Source organism: Gobio gobio, assembly GCF_949357685.1.
Source record: "Gobio gobio genome assembly, chromosome: 8".
Taxonomy (NCBI): domain Eukaryota; kingdom Metazoa; phylum Chordata; class Actinopteri; order Cypriniformes; family Gobionidae; genus Gobio; species Gobio gobio.
This window is the reverse complement of record NC_137114.1, coordinates 25,120,056-25,146,174: the sequence shown is the minus strand read 5'-3', so window position 1 is coordinate 25,146,174 and position 26,119 is coordinate 25,120,056. Positions and strand designations below refer to the sequence as shown.

The 26,119-nt window shown below is 39.5% G+C and overlaps 1 protein-coding gene across 1 annotated transcript in view; it reads right to left on the bottom strand.

The window, feature by feature from the left end:
* The window catches only part of nbeab (neurobeachin b), a gene marked incomplete at its 5' end in the record, with an annotated part of 373,184 nt that overhangs the window by 206,298 nt on the left and 140,767 nt on the right, over nt 1-26,119 (bottom strand). The window contains 11 exons of the mRNA XM_079823731.1: nt 1,060-1,213; nt 1,532-1,749; nt 4,365-5,333; nt 5,578-5,770; nt 8,058-8,181; nt 8,433-8,514; nt 9,168-9,276; nt 10,843-10,935; nt 11,399-11,496; nt 16,312-16,374; nt 19,290-19,369. Of these exons, the coding sequence (XP_079679857.1) occupies nt 1,060-1,213; nt 1,532-1,749; nt 4,365-5,333; nt 5,578-5,770; nt 8,058-8,181; nt 8,433-8,514; nt 9,168-9,276; nt 10,843-10,935; nt 11,399-11,496; nt 16,312-16,374; nt 19,290-19,369 (2,183 nt within the window). The remainder of the gene's footprint in view (nt 1-1,059; nt 1,214-1,531; nt 1,750-4,364; nt 5,334-5,577; nt 5,771-8,057; nt 8,182-8,432; nt 8,515-9,167; nt 9,277-10,842; nt 10,936-11,398; nt 11,497-16,311; nt 16,375-19,289; nt 19,370-26,119) is intronic.

Here is a 26,119-nt window from a genome sequence, read left to right as displayed (position 1 = left end):
TCATAAGATCCTTGAGAAATCATTTTATTAGGCTGAATAAACATTTCTTATCAATGTTGACAATTATTTTGCTTTATAATTTTGTAGAAACTGTGACACTTAAAAATGTTTTTTTAATTCTTACTGACCCCAAACTTTTAAGCATTAGTGTATGTGTATGAAATTCATCCAATTAGCCCACCTACGTGAGAACTCGCATTCGTTTTTTGTGTAATTTCATTAATACATTAGCAATTCAAAAAATAATTACTTTTCTATTGACTAAATCCTTAACAGACTAAAATTACAAGAGATATTAAGCAGGTTTAAAATGAAAACTACTAAATGGAAAGTAGTTTCTGTGAACCAAGCTGTGAACCATGTTTTTCTTGTAAAGTTACCATGACAATTCTTGCTGTTTTATGGAATATTGCCGAACATAGTATAATTGATTTATCCGTGCACATTATAATTTTTTTAAAAATACATATGTCCTCCTTATCTTTACTCAAAATAACTTTCCCTCCCCCTTCCCAACGACATCCCTACTTTACTGGCATGAGGGAGGGATAACCTGTCACTCCCATGAGATCGACCAATAGCAAACCACAACAATCCAACAATCCAATTAATTCCTGATGGACAAAATCAAGTCCTGCCCTACATGTTTTCTTGTTCAATAAGCTGTTTCACTCGGATATACGTCATAATAGGGAAGAAAAAGACTATAGACTAAAAGAAAAAGAAAAGTTTTACGTATAATTCATATGTGCTATGAGAAAGTATGGCATCCATGATGACTGAGAGAAAATGGAAATGAACCACAGAACATTCTGAATACTGTAAACTGATGTATTGATACTAACCTTGGTATTCTTGGCATTAACAAAAATAAATAAAGAGAAAAACTTTGTTAAAACACACTCAACAGTAAAGAATATATTTCAAATAAGGTAACAATGTGGTAGCATCCGGCCTGAGGCATTCTGTAATTTGAATGTTTATATTTGAACAGCTTGGCTTGCAGTAATCTATGATGACCACTTGGTGGCAGTATTGTCAAAGCTCTGGCACACTCACAGAGGGCGAGGTAGCGGCGGACAGCAGGGGAAGGATTCCTCCACAGGCGATGATAATGTTATCCACCATCTGTGAGATCAGGTGAATGGTATTGTGCACAAAGATTATGTTCTCGTTGCTGTTGACAAAGTCCATGATGGATTTTGTCGAATGACTATGAGGGGCAAGAGAAAAGGAGGGTGAGGAAAAGAAAGCCAAAAACAAAGAAAAAATGATTTACATCACAATAAGGACAAGTTGATTTTTGTTGTTATCCAATAATGAGAGTAGACAGCATAGGCTATTATTTGACATATATCTGACACAGAATTACAGAAATCTTTACACAAATTTCTAGTAAGACAAAAATGTGTAGTACGTGGAAATTCAAATGTAAAGTATGACATACTAAACGGATTTGTACTTTTATCCCTCACTGTCTTGTTTTTGTTCATGTCAAATGAACAAGCTGGAGTATACTGTAGCCACTGACCTTCTCCAAATGTGTACATCTGATTCTAGTGCAAAGAGCAGATCTGTAAGTAAGCGCTGGTGCATTGGGGACCACTTGAACTCCGGGATACGGAACATGGTGGTGCGGGGACCAGGGCTGAACTGTCGACGCTGGTCTTCTGTCATTGGCATGCCTCTGAAGCCCAGATCCACCCGCAGATCTCTATCCAGGTGACTACCGGAACGGCCGTGCAAACTCTGCAAGCAAACCAATGTTTTTAAAACCCAAAACTTAAACAGCATTGACTGTTTAGGACAGGCGTAATAATGAATACGTTTGTGTAAACTTTCCAGTTATATTTCATGGCATGGAGGAGAGATTGTGTTCTTTCTTCCAAAAGACCTAAAAAAAAGCCTTCATGCTGGAAGCAACATTAAAGACTTTTATTTATTGAAAGTCAGCTGTAAGAAAATGCAGGTTGCAGTTGAAGTTATGACATTTCTTGAGGCAAGATTTTTTGTGTGTTTGTTTCAAGCTGGTTTTACCAAGCTGCAAACTGCATATTCCTCTAGGGTCCTCAATACATCACATAACACATCAGAAGCAGTTTTGACAGTCATAAAGATGTCAAGTAAACCCTAAAATAATTGTCCTTCAAACTATGTTGAATTCAAATACAGCATCACCATATTTTAGTAATAGTTGATGGTTAAAACTGAACACAATGACATACATTTATCAACTATATAATTAAGATTTATTTTAATTAAAATGCTGAGTTGCGTTCTCAAATTTTTAAAATTTCAGTTGGCCAAAACAATGGCTTCATATATTTAATGTTAACCTTTTACTTTTACTTTACTTCCCCCCCCTGCCATTTCATAATTGTTTCAATTTAGTTAAAAGGAGTATGTGATTTAACATGTGTTTAATGAACTGTAACTGAAACGCTCAATAAAGTAAAAAAAAAGGGTACATAAAATGGTCTTGGCGAGTATTTATGCAAACACAGTCAGTATGTTTTAAGTGAACATAAACAGAAAAGTTAAGAAAGAAAAAGGTGCATCAGGTCTTAAAGTGACAGCAGGTATTTGGGTGCGAGCACAAAATCTGCTAAGAATGAGTAACATTATGCACAATACACACAATCCCATGCTGAAATTCAAACCTGGTAACAGCAACAATATTTGAAAATTAGTATTGAAAGCGTTTCAGTATTGATATCAATATTTTTATAAACACTACATTGCACTTAGTTTATTATTTCAGACGCCTTTTTAAAGACTACAATTGAAAAACGTATAGGCCTGTATTATATATACAATACAACCTGCCAAAGTGGCTAGTTGGAGTAACTGCGCTACACACCACTGCGTTACACACCACTGCTGAAATCCACCTGCATTCGGTGGGTTGGCGAGTGTTATTGTCAAGCCCTGTACACTACTGTTCAAAAGTTAGATGTTTTTGAAAGAAGTCTCTAATGCTCACCAAGGCTGCATTTATTTGATTAAGTAAAATCAGTAAAAACAGTAATATTGTAAAATGTTATTATTATTATGTTAATATATATTTTAATGTAATTTATTCATGTAATGGTAAAGCTGAATTTTCAGCATTACTCCAGTCTTCAGTGTCACATGATTCATAATTTCCTCACTACTAAATAGTAGACGGTCAACTGTTAGTGGTATTTTAACATATATTCAACTTTCTGACCTCCAAACTTTGTGTGGCCTTCAGATTAGCTCAAGAACAGTGTGTAGAGAGCTTCATGGAATGGGTTTTCATGGCCGAGCAGCTCGTCCAAGCCTTGTTTTTCAGGGGTTGGGCTTGGCCCCTTAGTTCTAGTGAAAGGAACTCTTAATGCTTCAGCATACCAAGACATTTTGGACAATTTCATGCTCCCAACTTTGTGGGAACAGTTTGGGGATGGCCCGTTCCTGTTCCAACATGACTGCGCACCAGTGCACAAAGCGAGGTCCATAAAGACATGGATAAGCGAGTTTGGTGTGGAGGAACTTGACTGGCCAGCACAGAGTCCTGACCTCAACCCGATTGAACACCTTTGGGATGAATTAGAGCGAAGACTGCGAGCCAGGCCTTCTCGTCCAACATCAGTGCCTGACCTCACAAATGTGCTCCTAGAAGAATGGTCATAAATTCCCATAAACACACTCCTAAACCTTGTGGAAAGCCTTCCCAAAATAGTTGAAGCTGTTATTGCTGCAAAGGGTGGGCCAACTCCATATTAAACCCTACGGATTAAGAATGGGAAGTCATTAACGTTCATGTGCATGTAAAGGCAGACGTCCCAAAACTTTTGAAAATATAGTGTATATATATATTATTTTTAATGTAATTATTTGATGAATAGAAAGTTCAAAAGAACAACATTTATTCAAGATTTTATGCATTTAATGCATTCATACTTGAAAAAGTATATATTTAAAAAATAAATAAAGAAATATAATATATATCCTAAAAATCATTAGGATATTAAGTAAAGATCATGTTCCCATGAAGATATTTTGTAAATGTACTACAGTAAATATATCAAAAATTTAATATTTTAGTAATATGCGTTGCTAAGGACTTCATTTGGACAACTTTATAGGCGATTTTCTCAATATTTTGAATTTTTGGCACCCTCAGATTCCAGATTTTCAAATAGTTGTATCTCTGCCAAATGGTGTCCCGTCCTTACAAATACATCAATGGATAGCTTTTTTTTCCAGCTTTCAGATGATGTATAAATCTCAAAAAAAAAAAAAAGAAGACCCTTATGGTTTTGTGGTCCAGGGTCACAACATATATATATTATTTTAAAAGTTAGTGTATACAGTTCATCAGTACCAACACCCATAGTTACCTGTGTCGTAGTAGTAGTCTGAATCTTCTTAATCTCTTTATCTTTGCCATCATCTGATTTCTCAGTGTCTGACGTGGTGCTGGTAACATCTGCAGTGCTCTTTACCCCAGAAACCCCTGGCTCCAGCTCTACTGCCACCGTCTCGATCTGCCCAGGGCATTTAGACAGGCTTTCCCCTTCAGAGACGTTGAAACCACTCAAAGTAGACTGCATCTTAAAGCTGTCATCCTCCAAAGCCATTGGGTTGGCATCCAACTCTTTCGAGCTCTTGGTCATGAGAGCCAAAAGCCCGAGGTCTGCGCTAGTGCTGGTGTGGACCTGAGGTTCCACTCCTGAAAGCGGAAGCGGTTCAGATGGTCCCATTTCAGGCAGGAGGTTTTCCCCCGAGCTGGTTGCCATTGTGCCAAAGAGGAAGGTGTTGTTGCTGGAAATGGCATCTTTTTCGTCAGCCAGGGTGATGAGAGGACCTGAGCTTTTGTCTTCAAGGCTCGCTGTGGGTACCAGCACGCTGTTTACGCTACTGTTCAGCTTCTCCACCACAGCCGAGTAGACGTTATCCAGGAGAGAGTCCACTTCCACCAAGCCACCATTTTCTGTGACAGGCAGGAGGTCCATGTCGTCCATCTTCACCTCTGTGGCCTCAACCTTCTCAGCTTTGATATCTACAAGCAGGTCATGAACTTCCACATGGACACCTGATGCTGGGTTCTCCTCATTCAAACTCTTAGATTCAGACAAGAGGTTCCGTCCGGGATCTGTCGTCTCTGGTTCATCCGCTTCACTCTCTGGAGTCTGGGTTTGGGAATCTGGGTCCAGCTCTAGAGTGCCTTTGATGGCGGAAGCTTGGGCAGAAAGCCCCGAAATGGTGCTGACAAGCCCCTTCTTTCCTTTCTTTATGTTCTCTTCTTCCTGTCGCTGGTATTCCTCATACATTTTGGCTAAATATTCCTTGTGAGCTTCATATGTCACCTGGCAAACAAATAGTAGGGACAAATTTAGGCTTCTTGAACCTAATCTATCTATCCTCTCAAATAAGGTTTTATCAAGCCCACATTTAAAGTTTGCCTTGACTAACTTTGCTTTTCTATTTTAAAACAACAGATATATGAATTTTAATAATACTTCATTACATTTAAATTTAAATTCTGCATCCTGTTTGCTACCTCAATTCGAATTCAATTAAAAAATAGAGGTATTTATGTAGTCTATTTACTTTGGAGTGGGCTATGGAGAGCGTATCCACCCACACACGCCAGCCGCCCCACTCATGCTTGATGGCGTGGTAGAGAAGAATCCGGAAGATGTTGTAAACCATCTCAGTGATCTTCTGCTCCTCTGAGTTCTTAGGGTTAATGTAGCCGAGAGAGAACATCCAGTCCTGCCAAACGGAACACTGCAGCAGACACCTGTCACACAAGAAATGAGATGGATTAAGCTTGCGGCAGTCACTTGTGTTAAACCCTTCTCTCCTCCGCAAACATCTTTTTTAACATCCTCAAACGACACTCAAAGGTGGAACCTAATTCACAAACCGACAAGTAACACAAAGCAATTTCAGCCCCAACTTCCATTACACTTCAGATCTGCGAGGTAACACTAAGAATGACTGGCAGCTATTTGAATAACACCTGAAGCACTTTGTGTTATCCATCGTCATTTTTTTTCTCAGTGCATTGTGGCATAATAAATGGATCTTTGGCTGAGGCGGAATGAATTAAGCTTGTTCCTTTTGCTGAAAACACTCCGGGTTGTAAGATTGTGGTAAGGATGATTTAATTTCTAACCCATCCCTATCGGCTAGCAAAAGTTAAACTATGGCGTATAAACCAATGCTACAGGATTAGTTCATCCTGAAATGAAAATTGTCATAATTTACTCACCCAACCATCTTTCTTCAGTCGAACACAAAATAAGCATTTTTGAAGATTGGTCAAACTACAAAAAGGATAATAAAAGTGGCCCATACTAATTCTGCATTATATTCAAAGCATACAGAAGTCACCAGATCGATGTTTAATTTGTTTTTTACAAACAATTTGGACATTTGCAATGGTTTTCTTTGGTTCATGTGCAAAAACGTCCAGTTTGTGAGCAAATTGTTCTTTTGAGTCAATTCTTTTCAATAAATCAGCCAAACAAGTTCACAAAACTGATCCTAAAGCATCGTAAGTAGAAACATTCGGCACCAATTGTCTCTATAATCTATGCAGGCTTTTAAAGCTATTTGTAATGGCCAGAGGAGAACTGGCACCCCGACTGAGCCTGGTTTCTCCCAAGGTTTATTTTTCTCCATTAGGTCACCTAATGGGGTTTTGGTTTCCTTGCCACTGTTGCCTCTGGCTTGGCGTGCTCAGTTGGGGAAACGTTTCAACTAAACATTGAAATAAATCTAATTAATAAACTAAATTAACCATTTAAACTAAATTACTGATCTAATTATTGATCTAAAGCCCACACTGTCACTGTATGATAATTGAAATGAACTGATGACATCAGCGTTTTTTCCAGAATGGCTATACAGCTGAATAAAATTATGCTGCATTATTTTCCTGTTTAACACTGTAAAGCTGCTTTGAAACAATCTACATTGTTAAAAGCGCTATATAAATAAAGTTGACTTGACTTGACTTGTAAATGAAGCTCTGTCTGTTTAAGAATTTAACTGGTTCTGGTTCTTGACTCACTGGGCCCTATCATACACCCAACGCAATGCAGCGCAAGGTGTGACAAGTGTTTTTTGCTAGTTTCAGCCTGACACAGTTATCATTTTCACGTCCTGCACCATTTTTATTTGTGTGCCCATGGGTGTGCTGTTCTGAAAATGAGGTATATTCAGGCGCATTGTTGGCGCGTTGCTATTTTGAGGTAACTGAAATATTACGTTCGTCATGGACCAATGGTAGTACGAAGGTGTTTAGCAGCCGGAACAAAATTTTCTTCGAACTTCGCTTCGAACTGCGTTTCGAATTCGCTTGAAGTATATCGAAGCCTTTATTGGCCTTAAATAAATTCCCCTATTGGACCGAGCCTTTTGCACTGACCTTATTTTGTGTTATGGCTGTGACCGTGACAGCAGCAAAGTCTTCATAATTCCTTTTTCATTTCACAGAAGAAAGAAAGTCGCATGGAGAAAACATGGGGACGAGTAAATAATTTCACGATTTTATTTTTAGATTAACTACTCCATTAATAGCGAAGACCAATATCTGGTCTAGTTAGCAGCCACTGTTTACAGACGTTTTAGGAAAGCACTTTGGAGACGTAATGGCTTCATCAAGTCTAAAAAGCTTCTTCCCTTCAGTTCTGATTGGCTCACTGTAGAACTTAATGATGGAGATGATGAAAAGTAATAATAACAGCCAATTGAGATTTCAGCACACACTGGTCGACTGATTGACTGCCAGACTTGTGATTGCACAGAGGAGCACGCTGCATACGGCTTTCGAGAGAAGAAAAAGAAAACCAACAGCCATAGGACAGCAGTGAAAATGGTGTGGATTCGCATGTGTCACTGAAACATCTGCTGTGAGAGAAACACAGTGAGAATTCTGAGGATTATTTAGCGTCACAGGGGTGCCCATTAAACAAAACAACAAGAGAGAACGTCACTTTTTCCTGCTCTAATTCTGATCTGTTCACTAGGCAGTTAATTGCTGTCATGGGGGATGGGGCAAAAACGGAAGAGACCCTCACCGTCTGTTTTCACGGCTGTTACTGAAGAGCTTGATCATGTCAGAGAGGAAGAGACGCCGCACCTCCATCAGTTCTGCGCTGGCCGTGGAGTTCTTCAGCAGTGTGGCCACCACCTTAAGAATCACTGAGAACAACCAATAGAAGAACATGCATTAATCACTCAGCCAATCAAAGAGGAGTTTTGTCTGATTGACACAGATGCGAACCAATGAGCTTGCACAATTGACACAAATGAGAATGGCATCTCTGGCTGAAGTCTATGTGTAGAAGCAAATGTTTAATCATTCGCTAGCAAACTTTTCACTTCCGTATATTACAGTAAATGTATTAGAACCAGACCACAAAAAGAATAAATGGGCTGACAGAAAGAATTACTTGGGTTCTGGATCTTCACAGTAGAGTCGGGCTCAGCATGAGGCTTGTGGACGACCTGTGTGCAAACCTGCTCTGTCAAAATCTAGACAGGAAATGGATAAAATGAGATTTATGAATGTTAATTACTCTGAAACATTATTAGAACAGATTAAGCATCCATTATAAAGATGGCTTAAAAAAACTGAACCGAAAACTCTACTCAAATATGTTGTGTAGTGGATATACAATGGAACTATTAGTTAACTAAAGAAACACAGAGGGAAATGCCCTTTTGTGCTTTGTATTCTTCAAGAGCCCGGAAAAAAGTATCACCATTTCCACTAAACTATTAAGCATCACAGGTGTTTTCAACAAATAATAAATGCAACTTGAGCATTAAATCAGCATATTAGAACGATTTCTGAAGGATCATGTTACTCTGAAGACTGTAATGACGCTGAAAATTCACATGAATAAATTACAAGTAAAAATATATTAAAATAGAAAACATTTAAAATCATAATAATCACAATATTGCTTTATTTTTAATTAAATAAATGCAGCCTTGGTCAATATAAGATATTTTACATATTCATATTTTTATATTTGTTTAGAATTATTTATATATCTTTTAAATCAAATTAAGTTTTACACAGTTGTTTTTTAAAAAAAAATATTAAATAGCATATTTTAGCACAACTGTAATACTGTATGGACCAATCTACATCCAGAACAGAACAATCTGTTTTAATTTACCTCGTATAGTGTGTTGTATGTAGTTATCGACAGTGTGTTGGAGTGCAACATCAGTCGTTCCCCAAGAAGTGTGAAGAGACTGTTTGTGTGCATTATTTCCACCTTCCTCCTGTGACAAAACACACACACACACACACACACACACACAAAGAAAAAAATACTGCAGTTGAAATGCCGGCTTTCATACATCTCACAGCTAATGTCAAGCTAGCAGGAACAGGCCTTGATAGCGACTGAGCTTGGCACCTTTTGCATGATGTCATGTACCTTCAGTTTACCGCACAGAATAACAAAGCAACCACCTCTGCACTCTCTTACTGGAAGAGCTGTGACTTTCACAATCACAAAGTACCCAGCAGCACATCATGCTGAGGTACTGCCAGGATGCTAAGCCCCCTAAATGCAGTCCTGCCCAACAGCAAGTGCAGACAAATGGGGACTGTACAGTAAAATGACAACCAGGAACCAAGTATGTTTTAAAGTGCCTGTGAGCATGCAGCATGGTAACCACTCAACGATGGATAAGCTAATGATGACAAAAAGCAAATGTGGGTTTTATGTGCACTCTAGGCTAACTGCTGTACAATTCTGCAAATGTCAGTGGGCTTGTAAAGTTCTAAAAACATCTTGGATGGCCTTTATAATTTTGTTAGTGTTCAGTACCGCAGCACATATACTTGCATTACTATCAGTGGCAAGGAATGCTTTACATTATTTACATGTAAGGGCAACAAGGACGGATTATGTAATGCAAAAGTACAGAGAATCGAGTTGTCACAATTTGCTACTTTAACACAAATGACAGGAGGTCACGTTCATCGTTTATCAGCTCTGTGGCTCATTCGATTCAAATCCCGAGCATCAGTTTAGAGACTTTTGAGTTTTTACATAATGTGACAGGGTTTTTTTTACACTGACGCGAGACTAAATAATTTTTTTTTTAGAATAGTTGTATCTTTTGGTTTCCATCTTTCAAGTTTCTAATTAAATAAGAATTTAATTAATGGAAATTTTGACAACACTTTAGTATGGGGAACACATATTCACTGTTAACTACGACTCTTGCCTCAATAAACTCCCAATTTACTGCTTATTAATAGATAGTAATGTAGTTTTTGTAGCGTTTAAGTTTAGGTATTTAGGTAGGATTAAGGGATAAATAAGGTCATGCAGAATAAGGCATTAATATGTGCTTTATAAGTACTAATAATCAGCCAATATCCTAGTAATATTCAAGGTAATAAGCAACTAGTTAATAGTGAGAATTGGACCCTAAAATAAAGTGTTACCAAAATTTTAATATTCAAAATAGTCATTACAAATTATGATTCATATACTGTATATATATATATACTATAACTATAATATAAAAATACATTTTACATCCCTACATAGATACACACTCACAAATATCAACATACAGGTACCCAACCACGCATTACTTAAAAGAGGAGGCTTATGTGTAGAGAATCTCACTATAGGTACCTTTCTTTAAAAAAGCCCTGGAGCCATCTAGAGAATACTTCAAATAATCCAAAGAACTCTGTTTTGAGGACTCTGTCCTTATGTAACCACAAATTTCACCTTGTCGGATTCACTTGAGAAAAGATAATGACTCTTGGAATACTTTGTATGTGGAAGTGACTCTGGAAAAGAGTAGAATGGATGTACTCACTTGTGGCCTAAGTGTTTGAGAAAATATGCCAGCACTTTCAGAGCCTGAACTCGAATACTTTCACTCTTGGAAGCCAGAAGTTTGTACACCACCCTGGAAAGAAATGAAGTGAAATTAAAACTAAAAAGAGAATTATTATGAATCAATTTACTAAATATTATGTTAAAACAGGAACCAGTGGGAAAGTGCCAAACACTTCATTCTTTCAATGCATCAAGTGGCAGATTATAAAAAAAATATAAATTTAGCAGACAATAATAAGTAATACTCGAGAGGAAATGGCATTGTGTAAACCACCATGAAGCTGTTCATCAAAGTCATATCAGTTATTTTGAGCCAAACCCAAACTTTATCAAATCCATCTATATTTCATTAGCTTGACATGCAGGATGTGAGCTTTATCCCGCTTGTCAGAAAAAAATGTATAAATATGAAAATATCATTGCAATTCCTATGTCGAGTCTTGTGAATAATTCATGATTGTATCAACTCCATCATGGGAGACAAGATGAAATATAATGAAATTTGACTCTGTGTGGAGTACGAGGCTTCTTACCGGATGCCGTTCCTCTGGTCAAATGCAGGAATCATAGAGGCAGGGTGCTCAGACATGAGGGCCACAAGCAGCTGAAGAACATCATGGAGGTTCTCATCCTGAATTGAGTAAAAATTGAGTAAACACACATCCTGCATTTAAAAGGGGTACTTCACCGACACAGTGTTTCACAAACACAGTGTTTTAGGCCAAACAGAGGGGAAAAACTGAAAGAAACTGCCGTTCTGACAGTTCTGCCCAACCCTCCGAAGCAAAACAGGTACGAAAGCTGTTGCCATAGTGTTCCATTTTTACCATAATGCTGTTTAAGTATGATAACATTTTTAGCGATAAACCTACCCTTACAATAACTCTCTGTTAATAACCCTCTGTCGATCTGACTATCTGTGGGTGACAAAAATGCGGAAGTATAATCTGAAGTTTTCACGAAAGCCCTGGGGCTGTCAAAAGTGCACATTTTGATGCGTTTTGCATCATCTGGCAGACCTTTGGTGACAAATAAATGTGAATTTAATGTCCAGGTAACATGGTGACGAGTAAGCATTGTTCATTTACATATGCTACCGACATTGTAACAATACAAAGCGGGTTGAAAATCAGCAAAGAATGCAACCCTGTTTTAAATTTGATTTCAAACCCAAAGCACATGGTACCAGTTAAAATTTGTGCAGCCCTAATCATTCTTTAATATGACTTTTCTAAAAAGAACAACATTTATTTTTAAATGTCTTTACAGTCACTTTTTAACATGATCGATATAATGTGTCCTTGCAAAATAAAAGTATTAATTTATTTTAAAATATCTTACTGGACATGACAAGGTGATGTAATTTTTAATTAATCATAACTAACATTTATTTTTCTTGCAGGATTAACATTTATATGCTTTTGAAACCTAAGTGTCCCTAACTCTTGAGCCAAAGTGAGTGTGTTAGAGCCCTGCACAGGCCTCAAATCTAGGCCCTAGCCCAACCCTAGCCCGGCCCGTGTCTGACAGCTTATCAAAATTTTCGTCCTGAGTCCGACTGAAGCCCGTGTATTTTTTTCTATTTTTTATCCTCCCTATTACACATTGTTGCAGCCATTAAAATAGTTAAGTTTTGTGTTTAATGTCAAAGTAGTTATATATAGTTTTGTTTCTTTATTAAGTTAATATAGAAACATTTTTAAAGTATTTTTTAGTTTGTTAAATTAAAGTTTTTGTTTTTTAAAGTAGGCCTAATTACCAAGCGGCCGACAGTGAGTTAAAGGGATAGTTCACCCAAAAATAAAACTTCTATCATCATTTACTCACCCTCAAGTTGTTCCAAACCTGTATGAGTTTCTTTGTTCTGCTGAACACAAAATAAGATATTCGGAAGAATGTTTGTAACCAAGCAGATAGAGCAACCATTGACTACCATAGTATTTTTTTCCCTAATATGGTAGTAAATGGTTGCTCTATCTGCTTGGTTACAAACATTCTTCCGAATATCTTGTTTTGTGTTCAGCAAAACAAAGAAACTCATACAGGTTTGGAACAACTTGAGGGTGAGTAAATGATGACAGAAGTTTCATTTTTGGGTGAACTATCCCTTTAACCGCATGTTTGATCAATTTAGCCTCTCAAATCAACACTGGACTTGTCTTGCTTATAATAAAATCCATAGATATAAATCATTTCAAGCATCACAATGTTAGTTTAAACGTTTAGCCTAAAAAAGACATTTTTGACAAGCTGAGGCAGGCTGCAACTGAAACGGGCTACACAATCGAAACAAATAATAAATAAAAAAACATGCTGTTTGTCTTACCTTACACCTCTCTACAAAATGAATATAAATCTGATCTTCAATTCCCGACCCGTGCTATATGCACATTTAACGGAGTTCACGTCAACGAAAGAAACAGATATGAGCTGCCTTATATTCATCAGCTCATTTCAAGATCAAAGACGGCAATATGAGAAAGAGCGACCTAAGCACTGGTAAGAGCATTTAGTCTCATTCGTTTTAATGAAGATGATTGTGTTTTTGAGCATCTAAGGCGTAGCCTATTTTCAGTTTCACTTGCGTCAGTTTGGGTGTTGGCTTGCTTTACTCATTTGCGGTTATGTGTTGCATAGTGCCAGTCCCGCGCCGTACTCTAAACACTGTGCGAGCCATCTTGACAGTCGCAGTATCATGGTCTCATGTTGTTTCCACCAGCGCAGCACATCTCATTGTTTCTTTTAATTAATGAATGTCTAAAATACAAAATGAAGGAAAAAGGCCCAAAGCCCGGCCCGCGTTTGAGGTATGACGTGAAAATTCGGGCAGAAATGCAGGGTTCTACAGTGTGTGTCTGAATCATAACTGAATAAACCAAAAGGGTAAATTAAGCTAGACAGATATCTAAATATATAAACTCATGACTTTGAGTAACAAAGTATTCAAGAAATCCAGCTTTATTTTTTTACCTAGTAACAGAAGGGTTTGCTGAATTATACATATGAAGAACCAATCATATTGTAAGAGAATGATGTAATGAATCATGTCACCTTTGCCAGACGTCTCTTCTATAAAAACTGTTGTATTATTTTTGCTGGTGGGATTCTCTCTGAAATTGGTCTGAGGTCCTCCAGCCATGATTAAAGCATATTCGAAGGCAATGTCTGGACTCTGTTTGATTACTGCTGCACAGCAGGCTAGACACTAGAGATCTTACTTCTATTCTCAAGTGATAGTTTTTAGTGATGCACTTGAGATCTTATTCCTGAGTGAGAGTGTTCAAAAAGGGGTGAGACGTCAAAGCCGGTTGTCGACTGTAGACGTATTGCTAGAGTATACATATTGTTAAGTGTCAATTGTAGACACACGGGTGTCGAATGGAGACACCCAAGGTAAACCTGAGTCAGGATAGTAGGGGAAAATCTACCACAATTTGGCGAGTCAGCCAGGAGTGGTGGGCCAGGATCTTATTGAGCTCCCAGAGAGCCTGCAGCTTCTTTACATTTGGGATCACCTCTGACCTGCAGGAAGTAATTCACGTGCAGGTTGACCAGATAAGACCAGATACAACATCCCTATATAATGTCTGCATAGATTATTTTATCTTTTTCAGCACATTCTGATTTTCATCACTAGATCTTTCTTTAAAAACTTGGACAGCATGAAACGGCAATTTCTTTGGGGAAACAAACCACTGCAGGTTAAGAAATCTATTCTTCAACAACCATAGTCAAAAGGTGGCCTTTCTCTTCCAAATTTTCAGCATTATTTATGGGCGTGTAAGTACATTAGTAAGATTTTATATTGGAATAACCCACGCTTACCCAAAGATTACCCGCCCTGGGTCCATGCCGACTAAATACGATACTAAATTACTAAACTAAATATGATTTACGTTCTGTTATTACTTCTCAGATTCCTTTGATAATCAGCAAAATCACATCAAATCCAGTTGTTTCGAATTCACTTAAAATTTGGATTAGTTTAGAAAGTCTTTTAGACAACATAGAGCTTCTATACATATGCCCATTCTTAATAACTATGCTTTCTCAACATCTAGTTCAAACTCTGCATATCGGATGTGGGCATGTAATGGTTTACTCTCAGTTAAGGACTTTGTATGAAGAAGGGGTGTTTTCATCCTTTTTATCTCTGTCCAACAATTTGAAGTTACCCAATAGTCACCTATGTCGATTTTTTCAGATCAGACATTTTGTGCAGAAATTGTTCCCCGCATTTCCCAAATCGTCCCCCAGAATCCAATTGGACAACTTTTTTTAAATCTTAAACCCTAGGATAAACATCTTATCTCAGTCATTTATAAAATAATTAGTACTTTGATCGCTGATCTGTGCATTTGAAGGAGACTTAGGAACAAGACCTTTCTATTTCCATTTCAGACGACCAATGCTCATAATCTTAAATTTGATTACACTCTTCATCAATTTGCGCCAAGCATGGTCTGATAAAATGCAAGGTGCTTTACAGAGCTCATTTGACAAAATGCCCAATTATCACCTTTTTCTCCTGACAAGAATGATGCTTGTAATCAATGTGGACAAGCTCCGGCAGATCATGTACACATGTTCTGGTCGTGCCCTCGATTGTTAACCTTTTGGTCCAATATATTTGATGCACTGGGAAAAGCATTTAATGTTGAACTCAGCCCCAATACGTTGACGACTACCAAATACCGGTTCCTCTAGCTCTATCGTTCAGTTGGTTGCTTTTCATACTCTATTAGCCAGAATAAATATTCTCCTTAAATGGAGTGCAACTTTGCCAATTGTGTCTTTTTCTATCGTTATTTATTTAATATATTTTATTTTACCTTTTTTCCCCTCTTTCCCTCCGATGTGTGGGGGTGGTTAAGGGTTGGGGTTTTTTTATGGCAAAGACATATTGTTGTTTGCTGATAATTTCAGTGTATGTATACTTTATGTTCTCCTGACAAAATGCCAATAATATAGGCTTGACATTAACTTTTTTACTCACCAGCCACTGTGGCTAGTTGTATTTTTTGGTGTAAATACAAATTAATTCTCAAGCAATATTCAGTGTTACATCAGCTATGACATATTTAAATCTAGCATATGTTGTGTATGAGCCCATACAGTAGCCTAGTGAAATACATATCCATATTTTCATGTGATTTGAAAGTTTATTCTATTAAACATCAAAAATGTAAAAGATGTACATCATACCTGACACTTAGATGAACACTTTACAGTTGGTTTTATGACTAAGTCATTCTCTTCAAATACTATTGAAGTTAGAAATGTGTATATTAATGTTGTATGTAACTTTAGAGATGGTACAACGTCAAGCTCACTTAAAAGATTGAGCTTGGTCTGGTGATAGCCAGACCATGAAAGAATAGGAAATCTTCTAAAACAGAAATTTGTCAGATATATGTATGAATACTGTAATATGGTGAAGACCCACCTCATGCATGGTCAGCAGGTAGTTGAGAATACTTTGAAGCTCATCTTCTTTAACACCTCGGTCCTGATGAATAAAAAAATGACAACAAAATGCTGAGCGGTGCTACTTTTGAATATTTGAAATATGCTGTTGTTAAACGCTCGTGCACTTATAAGCCGCTACTTCCATCATCATGCTGACAAACTATGAAATATAAATAGAAAGAAAAAAAAATAACAATGAGTTAAAATGCAGTGCTTGTGTTTGCTGAAATTAATGTTCACAGTGAATTTGAGTCATGACTTTTACAAGCTGTCTCTTATTATTAGGAAAGCAGCATGAACTGTCTGGTTGGAGTGGTGCTGATGAATGCAGAATGCACACGAGAGCACAGGCAGCTTGAGAGCTAATTGTTGTTTGCTTGTGCCTTGGCCACCTGACAGATTTCTTGATATGTTAGCACTGGTCTGAACAAGTGTACACTTTTTCCTACGGTCCTGTTAGAAAATTGTAAACAGCTGGGGCTGGTGAATGAGAGCGAAAACCTGCCAAAGCAACAGCCCTAGAGCTGTTGTTCTCTATACTTTGATAAATCAATACAGGCACAAAAACGAAAAATAAAATTGACTTCAGAAAAAGTGTATAAGGGAACGTTTACATCTAAGGTCCTGTAAATTGGTTATTTTTAATTGTTTACATAATTATATATACAGTATAATGAAAACAATAAAAACATAATGGAATTTACTATGATTTATTTTTATAAAAATGTTTCATGTTGACATGCATGAGTGCACAAATTAGGATATCATCTTGTTAACATTTTCCATGATTTTACTAAACTGTATTAAAGGAACACGCCACTATTTTTGAAAATAGGCTCATTTTCCAACTCCCCTATAGAGTTAAACAGTTGAGTTTTACTGTTTTAGAATCCATTCAGCTGATAGTGATGGGTCGGTCATGAACAGTTAGTTCATTTTGAACAAATCTCTGGAACAACGAACTGTCTCAGAGAGTGATTCGTTCATTTTGTGTTTACGGCGCATGCGCAATAGCCCATATGTTCTGTACAGGAAACAGAATTGATTAGTTCACGCCTTGAGTCTTTGGGTTCGAGTCGTTCGTTCGTTCATCCCGTGACATCCCCATAAATGATTAGTTCCCCTCTCGAGTCTTCGGTTCTGACTCTTCTGAGTCTCTTTCTTTTGTCACGTGACGTGAGAGCAGTATTTTGATACAGAATTAGTTAATAATTCCCAAGCTTCCTTACAAACAAGAAGTAGACGTAGTCAGTTTTTTTGAACCCTTACAGTTACATGATGCGTTTCTGGTCTCAAATTGTAGCTTTATTATTTCTTGCAATTTATATATTGTTTTGAATTTCTGTCAAGATGGTTATTTTCCATAACGTGGTAATAATAAAGAGTAGTGCTTTAAACAAACTGTATCCGTATGATGGGGCAAATCACTTTGATAAAGCAAAGATACCTAATATCAGCATAGTTACCGATACATGACAAAAAAACGAATGACTCAAACCCGAAGACTCGAGACGTGAACTAATAAATTCTGTATCCGGTACTACAGATGGTATAGCTCAGTTTATGGGGATGTCACAGGATGAACGAACAACTCAGATCAGGAGATGAGGTAAACCGTCTGCATGGTCTGAATGAAGACCCAGATAAGCAATAAATTAATTGTTTCTGTTTCTCATTATTTGGCCTTGGCCTTGTCCTTGCATTGAATTTTTTTCTTATTCTAAATGTGATCAACATCGCGTAAGTTCATGTGTTGGGGGATTTGGCCATTATATGTAACATTTTAATGTGTTGGGGAATTTGGCTATTAACATGTAACATTTTAATTATATTCTGATGAAATGAACAAAATGAATTAAATGACTCGAAAAAAGATTAGTTCATTTTGATGAACAAGATTCAAAAATAAGAGTCAGTAAAATGATCCGAACTTCCCATTACTATCAGCCGATCTCCGCTTCTGGCAGTAGCACTTTATAATTAGGTAGTTGATTTACCTGTGCGATTAGCCATGGTCCTGTGCGTTGTAAAGGGCTGTGATAGTAAGTCAAAGGTGTACTCTACCATCATGTTTCACGGAATACCGACGAAAAACAAGGAACGAAAGGATCAATGTGCCTGCTGCACCCATGGTACAGCAGCAAAGTTCACTGATTATTACGCAGGAATGTAGTATAGTAGGAAAGGAGTAGGAAAGGAGTATAGTTCCTAGCCATATTGGCCTTGAAAATCACAACTTTTTATGTTCCGTCGGTCTAATCAGATTCAATCATCTATGTTAAGCTATGCTAAAAGTGCTACCACCAGACCTGGAGATCGACTGAATGGATTCAAAAACTCAACTCATGGGGAGTTGGAAAATGAGCCTATTTTCAAAAATAGTGCCGTGTTCCTTTAAATCTAGTATTCTGGCAGAAAGCACATGTTATCAGTATGTTTTGGGAAACTTTCTGGTTAGAACTGGAGCTCGATCAACTCCAACCTTGGAGAAACTGTGTAGCTGTGTATGTGCGCAGTATTCTGTGTTCAACAAGTGATCTATGGACACTTGAATCTGACAATGTGTGGAAATTTACCATGACTGTCTATTTTCTATTAGCCAATCAGAATCATTCAACTTGCAGTAATGACGTGGCTAGACCTTGAACAGAGTATAACTGTTGAGAAATTGTATGTACGAAAAAAAGAAGGTAGAGGGAGCGCGGCCTATGAACTCCTGCTGATGAAACTGCAAACTTTTCTTCAGTACATTTTTCTTTATCTAATTGCACTCCTGACTCTTGGTCTTCATTTTTCACTACTGGTCCTGGGTCCTAAACTGTTACACAACACTATGGTCTTGCAACAAAAACCACAGTTAAACTATAATACACATTCAAGGATGGTATGATAGGGGATGGATGTCATGTAATTTGTTTGTGTATGCTACATGTGAATACATGAAATGATGCTTACCTTCAGTATGAGCTGTTTGAGGAACAGCAGCATGAAGGCTCTGAGGGAGGTGATCTCTTTCTGCAAAGGCCGAGGACCGTCTGCCAACACAGGAGTCACAGAGGAATTGTTACAACAAACCGCACTACATCTCAAAAATGTCATGTTCAATGTTTCACAGATACTGGCATTAAAATCATAGTGAGAGTGTCAAAGAGTGTCTCGCTCTCAGTCAGTGGAGAATCGTGGCACGGACAGTGGCTTCTGCCAGCCGAGAAGAGCATTACAGAGGTCAGAGCTCTCAGAAGATAAGAGAGCTCTAACACCAGACGGCAAGACAGCTAGAGCTCAACAGGCCACAGTTCATTTCAGTAATATCTGCACTAATTTCTAATCCTTGGTCACCCTGATTTTTCTAAGACAGGCATGTTTCTGGATCAACATATTTTGTAACTGATCCCTAAAACCAGAGGGAAATTATGGTGAATAACTCTGATGTTGAAGCACCTAACCCTGATTGTAAGCCTAAACTTGACATAAACTGTTAACTTGTCCTTTAAATCTGATTGGTTTATTGGAATTTTGATCCAGAAACGTACTGGGTAACATGACATTCACCCTCATCCATCTAGAGCTTCTTTTTAGTACTTTTAGTGTGTGTGTGTGTGCGTGTGTGTGTGTGTGTGACAGATTTTCATTTGCTGTTTTACTGGGAATGGTCTGAGCATAAAAAGAAGAACAAATTGATTAGCTGTCATATTCACAGATTCATCTCAGGAGGTCTGATCACCACCAGTCATTTGTTACTACACTGTCTGAAATGATCAACTCTGCTTCATTTAAGATGTCTATTTCTCTATTCATATGACATCAGCGACCAGCTTTTTTTTTTAAAAAGTGACACTTTTCTTTAAAGATTTCATTCATCAAGAATTGTAAAGCATAATAAGCAACTGGACCAGTTTATCCATTTACAGATCCATTTCCAAAAACAGATCAGCATCTCCAGTTTTTAATCTCACCACATATTTCTGAATAAATGGAGGCAGACCAGTTAACCATGATAAAATCCTGCTAAACATTCATTGAATATTAAAGGGAATATTAAATAATTCCAACATTCATTGGATAAACACATTAAATGATAAATTAAATAAAACAACTTCCCTGCAAGTTATTTTTTCTATGGAAGCTTGTTTCCACCACAGAATAAAAATGATCTCACAACTGACTTGTGTTTTCTCAGAATTGCATGATATAAACTCGCAATTGTGAGAAATAAAGTTAGAGTTTATAGCGCGTTTTAAAGTCCAATTCTTGGGGGGGGGGGTACTTTTTTTTGGTTTATATATCACAATTCTGACTTTATAACATGCAATTGTGAGTCAGAATTGCAAGTTGATATCACAATTCTGAGGAAAAAATCTGAATTGCGGGTTTATCACGTAATTGCAATAAAAAAATCAGAAAAAGTATTTTTTATTTTTTATCCATCTTTATCCATAGTCTTAATCATAGTCTCTGTCTTTCGACAAAAGTGTGCTTTAAATTTTGTCAAAATTCTGTTCATTTTTTCCAGTTGTTAAGCGGACAACTATATGCAAAATGACCAACAACAACAAAAAAACATACCTATAATACAACAAACTTTCAAATAAACACATAAAAAATTGTAATACTGTATAACATGTATTCATTTAAAAATGTATTAGACAGGTAAGATTAGCAAAACACACATTCAAAACATCCAAAAAAGCTCCTAAAATAATATATGAATAAAAGTATTATTGTCACATGGTGTTTTGGTGTTGGTTCATGTTTCATGTGTTTAGTTCATCAAGTTTACTGTCATGTTTCTAGTTTGTCTTGTCCTTTCAGTTTCCTGGTTTTGTCATGTTTCATTGTCATGTGACTCCCATGCCCTCATGTAATCTTGTGTCTTGTCCTGTCATTGGTTCATTGTTTAATCACTGTTCACAGGTGTCACTTGTCTTGTCATTTAGTGTGTGTATTTAAGCCCTCATGTTTGCCATGTGTCTTGGTCTGTTATTAACGTTGTACCCGTTGGTGGTGAGTGTTCTCAAGTCTGTTATGTTTAATCAAGCCAAGTTTATTGTCAAGCCAAGTTTTGTTTGTTGTTTTGCCAAGTTTTGAGTTATGTTAGAATTTATGTTTGGATAAATAAATGCTGCACATGGGTTCTGAACATTTGCCTCCAGTGGATCTATATGTTACAGAATAACAGACCTACAAAATGGACCCAGCAGTTGTATCCTTGCTTCATCTACGCCAGGGAAACCAAGCCATAGAGAACTATGTGGAGGAGTTTTGTGGACTGTGCTACCAGGTGAACTTTAATGATGTTGCCCTCAAGGGTATTTTCTTAAATGGACTTAATGACCTTTTAAGGTATTTGATGCCAGAGAGCAATTCTCCAGGAACTCTAGCTGGATATATTGACTATGCACTTCAGTTGAGTGGCTCATCTTTTACTGTGGGAACGGTGGATGAGGAGCTCCACGTTCCCACAGTACTCTCCACCCCAGTGAGCCCAGCCCACGTCCATGCTCCAGCCCACGTCCAGGCTCCAGCCCACGTCCAGGCTCCAGCCCACGTCCAGGCTCCAGCCCACGTCCAGGCTCCAGCCCACGTCCAGGCTCCAGCCCACGTCCAGGCTCCAGCCCACGTCCAGGCTCCAGCCCACGTCCCCGTCCCGGCTCCAGCCCACGTCCCCGTCCCGGCTCCAGCCCACGTCCCCGTCCCGGCTCCAGCCCACGTCCCCGTCCCGGCTCCAGCCCACGTCCCCGTCCCGGCTCCAGCCCACGTCCCCGTCCCGGCTCCAGCCCACGTCCCCGTCCCGGCTCCAGCCCACGTCCCCGTCCCGGCTCCAGCCCACGGCCCCGTCCCGGCTCCAGCCCACGGCCCCGTCCCGGCTCCAGCCCACGGCCCCGTCCCGGCTCCAGCCCACGGCCCCGTCCCGGCTCCAGCCCACGGCCCCGTCCAGGCTCCAGCCCACGGCCCCGTCCAGGCTCCAGCCCACGGCCCCGTCCAGGCTCCAGCCCACGGCCCCGTCCAGGCTCCAGCCCACGGCCCCGTCCAGGCTCCAGCCCACGGCCCCGTCCAGGCTCCAGCCCACGGCCCCGTCCAGGCTCCAGCCCACGGCCCCGCTGTCCCGCCCAAGAGAATTTTTGGGGGGGGCAGGGGGTACATGGAGGCCATGAAGGCCACGCCTCTGTGGGTCCCTGAACCGCCATTACCGCCATGGCCTGATGAACTGCAGTTACCGTCATGGCCTGATGAACTGCCGTTGCCGCCATGGCCACCCACGCCTGAGGGTCCAGGTCCTTTCACGCCTGAGGGTCCTGGTCCGCCCACGCCACAGGGTCCGCCCACGCCACAGGGTCCTGGTCCGCCCACGCCACAGGGTCCGCCCACGCCACAGGGTCCAGGTCCGCCCACGCCACAGGGTCCGCCCACGCCACAGGGTCCAGGTCCGCCCACGCCACAGGGTCCGCCCACGCCACAGGGTCCGCCCACGCCACAGGGTCCGCCCACGCCACAGGGTCCAGGTCCGCTCACGCCACAGGGTCCACTCACGCCACAGGGTCCAGGTCCGCCCACGCCACAGGGTCCAGGTCCGCTCACGCCACAGGGTCCGCTCACGCCACAGGGTCCAGGTCCGCCCACGCCACAGGGTCCAGGTCCGCCCACGCCACAGGGTCCAGGTCCGCCCACGCCACAGGGTCCAGGTCCGCCCACGCCACAGGGTCCAGGTCCGCCCACGCCACAGGGTCCTGGTCCGCCCACGCCACAGGGTCCGCCCATGCCACAGGGTCCAGGTCCGCCCACGCTCCCAGGCCCGTCCAGGTCATGTCTGGGTCCGGTGCCCCTGCACGGGCCTGGCCCACCATCCCTCCCCCAAGACCGCCCCCCAAGACTTTTTGTTAAGACTCTTTGTTAGGTTATTGATGTGTTGGTGTTTGGGCGTCAGGGGCCGCCCATAGAGGGGGGGATCTGTCACATGGTGTTTTGGTGTTGGTTCATGTTTCATGTGTTTAGTTCATCAAGTTTACTGTCATGTTTCTAGTTTGTCTTGTCCTTTCAGTTTCCTGGTTTTGTCATGTTTCATTGTCATGTGACTCCCATGCCCTCATGTAATCTTGTGTCTTGTCCTGTCATTGGTTCATTGTTTAATCACTGTTCACAGGTGTCACTTGTCTTGTCATTTAGTGTGTGTATTTAAGCCCTCATGTTTGCCATGTGTCTTGGTCTGTTATTAACGTTGTACCCGTTGGTGGTGAGTGTTCTCAAGTCTGTTATGTTTAATCAAGCCAAGTTTATTGTCAAGCCAAGTTTTGTTTGTTGTTTTGCCAAGTTTTGAGTTATGTTAGAATTTATGTTTGGATAAATAAATGCTGCACATGGGTTCTGAACATTTGCCTCCAGTGGATCTATATGTTACAATTATTTGTCACATAATAAGTATACTGATTTATTAGCTACTTTTTAGTTAGTTAGTGTATTGTGGATTCTCTATGCTTTTATAGACTGTTATTATTGTTTTAAGTTTTAGAGACTATTTACAATTTTGCAAGTAGTGTGCATGCTGTAACAGTGTTTTCACATTTGCATAAGATGCATTTGAGTGAGCTCAACACACAGATAGTTATTTAGCTCAGTTTACCAGTGTTCAGCTCTTTCAGCTCAACCGAGTTTTAGTTATTGTCATAAGAAATCGTTGTTGCATTGTATTTGTAATCAATGACGAAAAAACCTTTAACATTTTCATCAGTCATTTTATTGATGAGATTAGCATTGCTTTTATGAAACAGATCATCTAGTTTAGTTTAAGAGTCTGCAATTGATTGCCCATTGTCTTAGTCCTTCCTTCAATGTAGAGAAAGCACTTTTTAAACTGGGATCATGGGACGTTATCTACCCGGTCAATACGATGACTGATTAGTGTGCATTTTTTTCTAAATATTCGATCATCTGTCTCTCTAAAAGAGAACCCCAAAAATCTAAACAAAATAAATTATTCCCCAGCCCACATTAATCTGAACAGCCATTACAGTATTAAAACTAATGTTAATTTCATTAGTAAACACCTAAATCTGCAATCTAAGAGACTTTGGGGGAAATGGGCGTAGATTGGTTTATCTCTAAATTGGGGGAACATTTTTTTTTTCATTATTTTGCCTGTCTACTGGATCTCATTAGAAGATCAAATTCATGATTCAAACCAAACTAAACAGATCAATAGAATGACTGATATCGCTTTTACTTAATAACACTTCTTCCTGTACCATTTAATTGATTGTGAATATGAACACTCACTGCAAACACTGTCTCTTATTTGCAAAGAGTAATGAATCTGGCATGGTGTCAAACAGATAATCAATGCATATGTACTCTCCCAGTCTCCATACGCAGTGCACTATCCTTAAGATCATCCCAAACAGCAGTATATGTGGAAGCTCCTTATCAAAATGGATCAGTGGGACATATACAGAAGTGAAAAGTAAAAACGATCCCTTCAGAGGGTGTAAGTATTAATGCAGGCCACAGCAAATACACTGTAATTGGGTCTGGAGTCATACTATGCCTTATCTTCTGAAGCCAGGAAAATGGGAAAATGAAGCCAAAATAAGAATTTATTCAGCCCCTGGAGTTTAACACAAAAGCTTTCACACAGCAGAACTGGACTTGGGTTTTGACCGGCTAAACATTAACAAAGGTCATTAACTGTGTGTGTGCTCGAGCATTTACACACAAAAACCGACTCTCCACAAGTACATGAACTTAAATGCTGTCACAAATGTGTCCAAATGCATTCATAATACAACACAGATGAGTTTTGCATTTCCTAGGACTGCCACAAGGGGTGCTATAGTGCATATTAATGAGCGCCCTATTTTAACGATCTGAGCTCATGGTCTAGAGTGCATGGTGCAGGTGCACTTAGGGCGCGTCTGGATCCACTTTTGCTAGTTTAACGACGGAAAAAAACGTTCGGCCCGCCAGGCGCATGGTCCAAAAGGGTTGTACCTAGTCTCTTATTGAGTCATGGGTGTGTTTTAGGCACAACGTTCAATAAACCAATCAGAGTCTCATCTCCAATTCCCTTTAAAAGCCAGTTGCACTTGCACCATGGCGGATTCACTATTTACAAAGTGGAATTTGTGAGCAGAAAGACTGAACGCTTCTCCAGAGAGGAATCCTTTTACTGTTCTTCGTGATCCCATTTTTCAAACTTTAGTTAATGTGTAATGTTGCTGTTAGAGCATAAATAATACCTGTAAAATTATAAAGCTCAAAGTTCAATGCCAAGTGAGATATTTTATTTAACAGAAGTTCCCTTTCAAAGCCTACAGCGAACGGCCGGTTTGGACTACATCCCTGTGCTTCCTGCTTTAATGACGTCAGTAGAACAGTTTGTCGACTAACCTCCGGCCACAAGAATACGTAAAAAAGGGGGCGTGGTCTTGTTGCTCTCCCACGTGGAGAAGAGGAAGTGTTGCGTTCGGTTGCGTTTGTAGTGTGCTTGTCGCCATGTCGTCGAGATGCTGTTATTTTCATCCCGGAGTCAAATCACCTTTGTTTGGCCTTCAGGGACACTGTACTTTGAGCACATGCATCTCCCCGTTATGGTAAGAGGCGTGACCTTTCCGGGCAACGTGCGCTAAGCTGCTGTCGAATCACAACATGGGAACCGCTGGCACAATCAGAACTCGTTACGTATTTCTGAAGGAGGGACTTCATAGAATAAGGAAATCCTCAAGCCGTTTTTAGGACAGTGAAAACAGCGGTATACAGATAAGTAAATTGTGTGAAAAATACAGTGTTTTTTT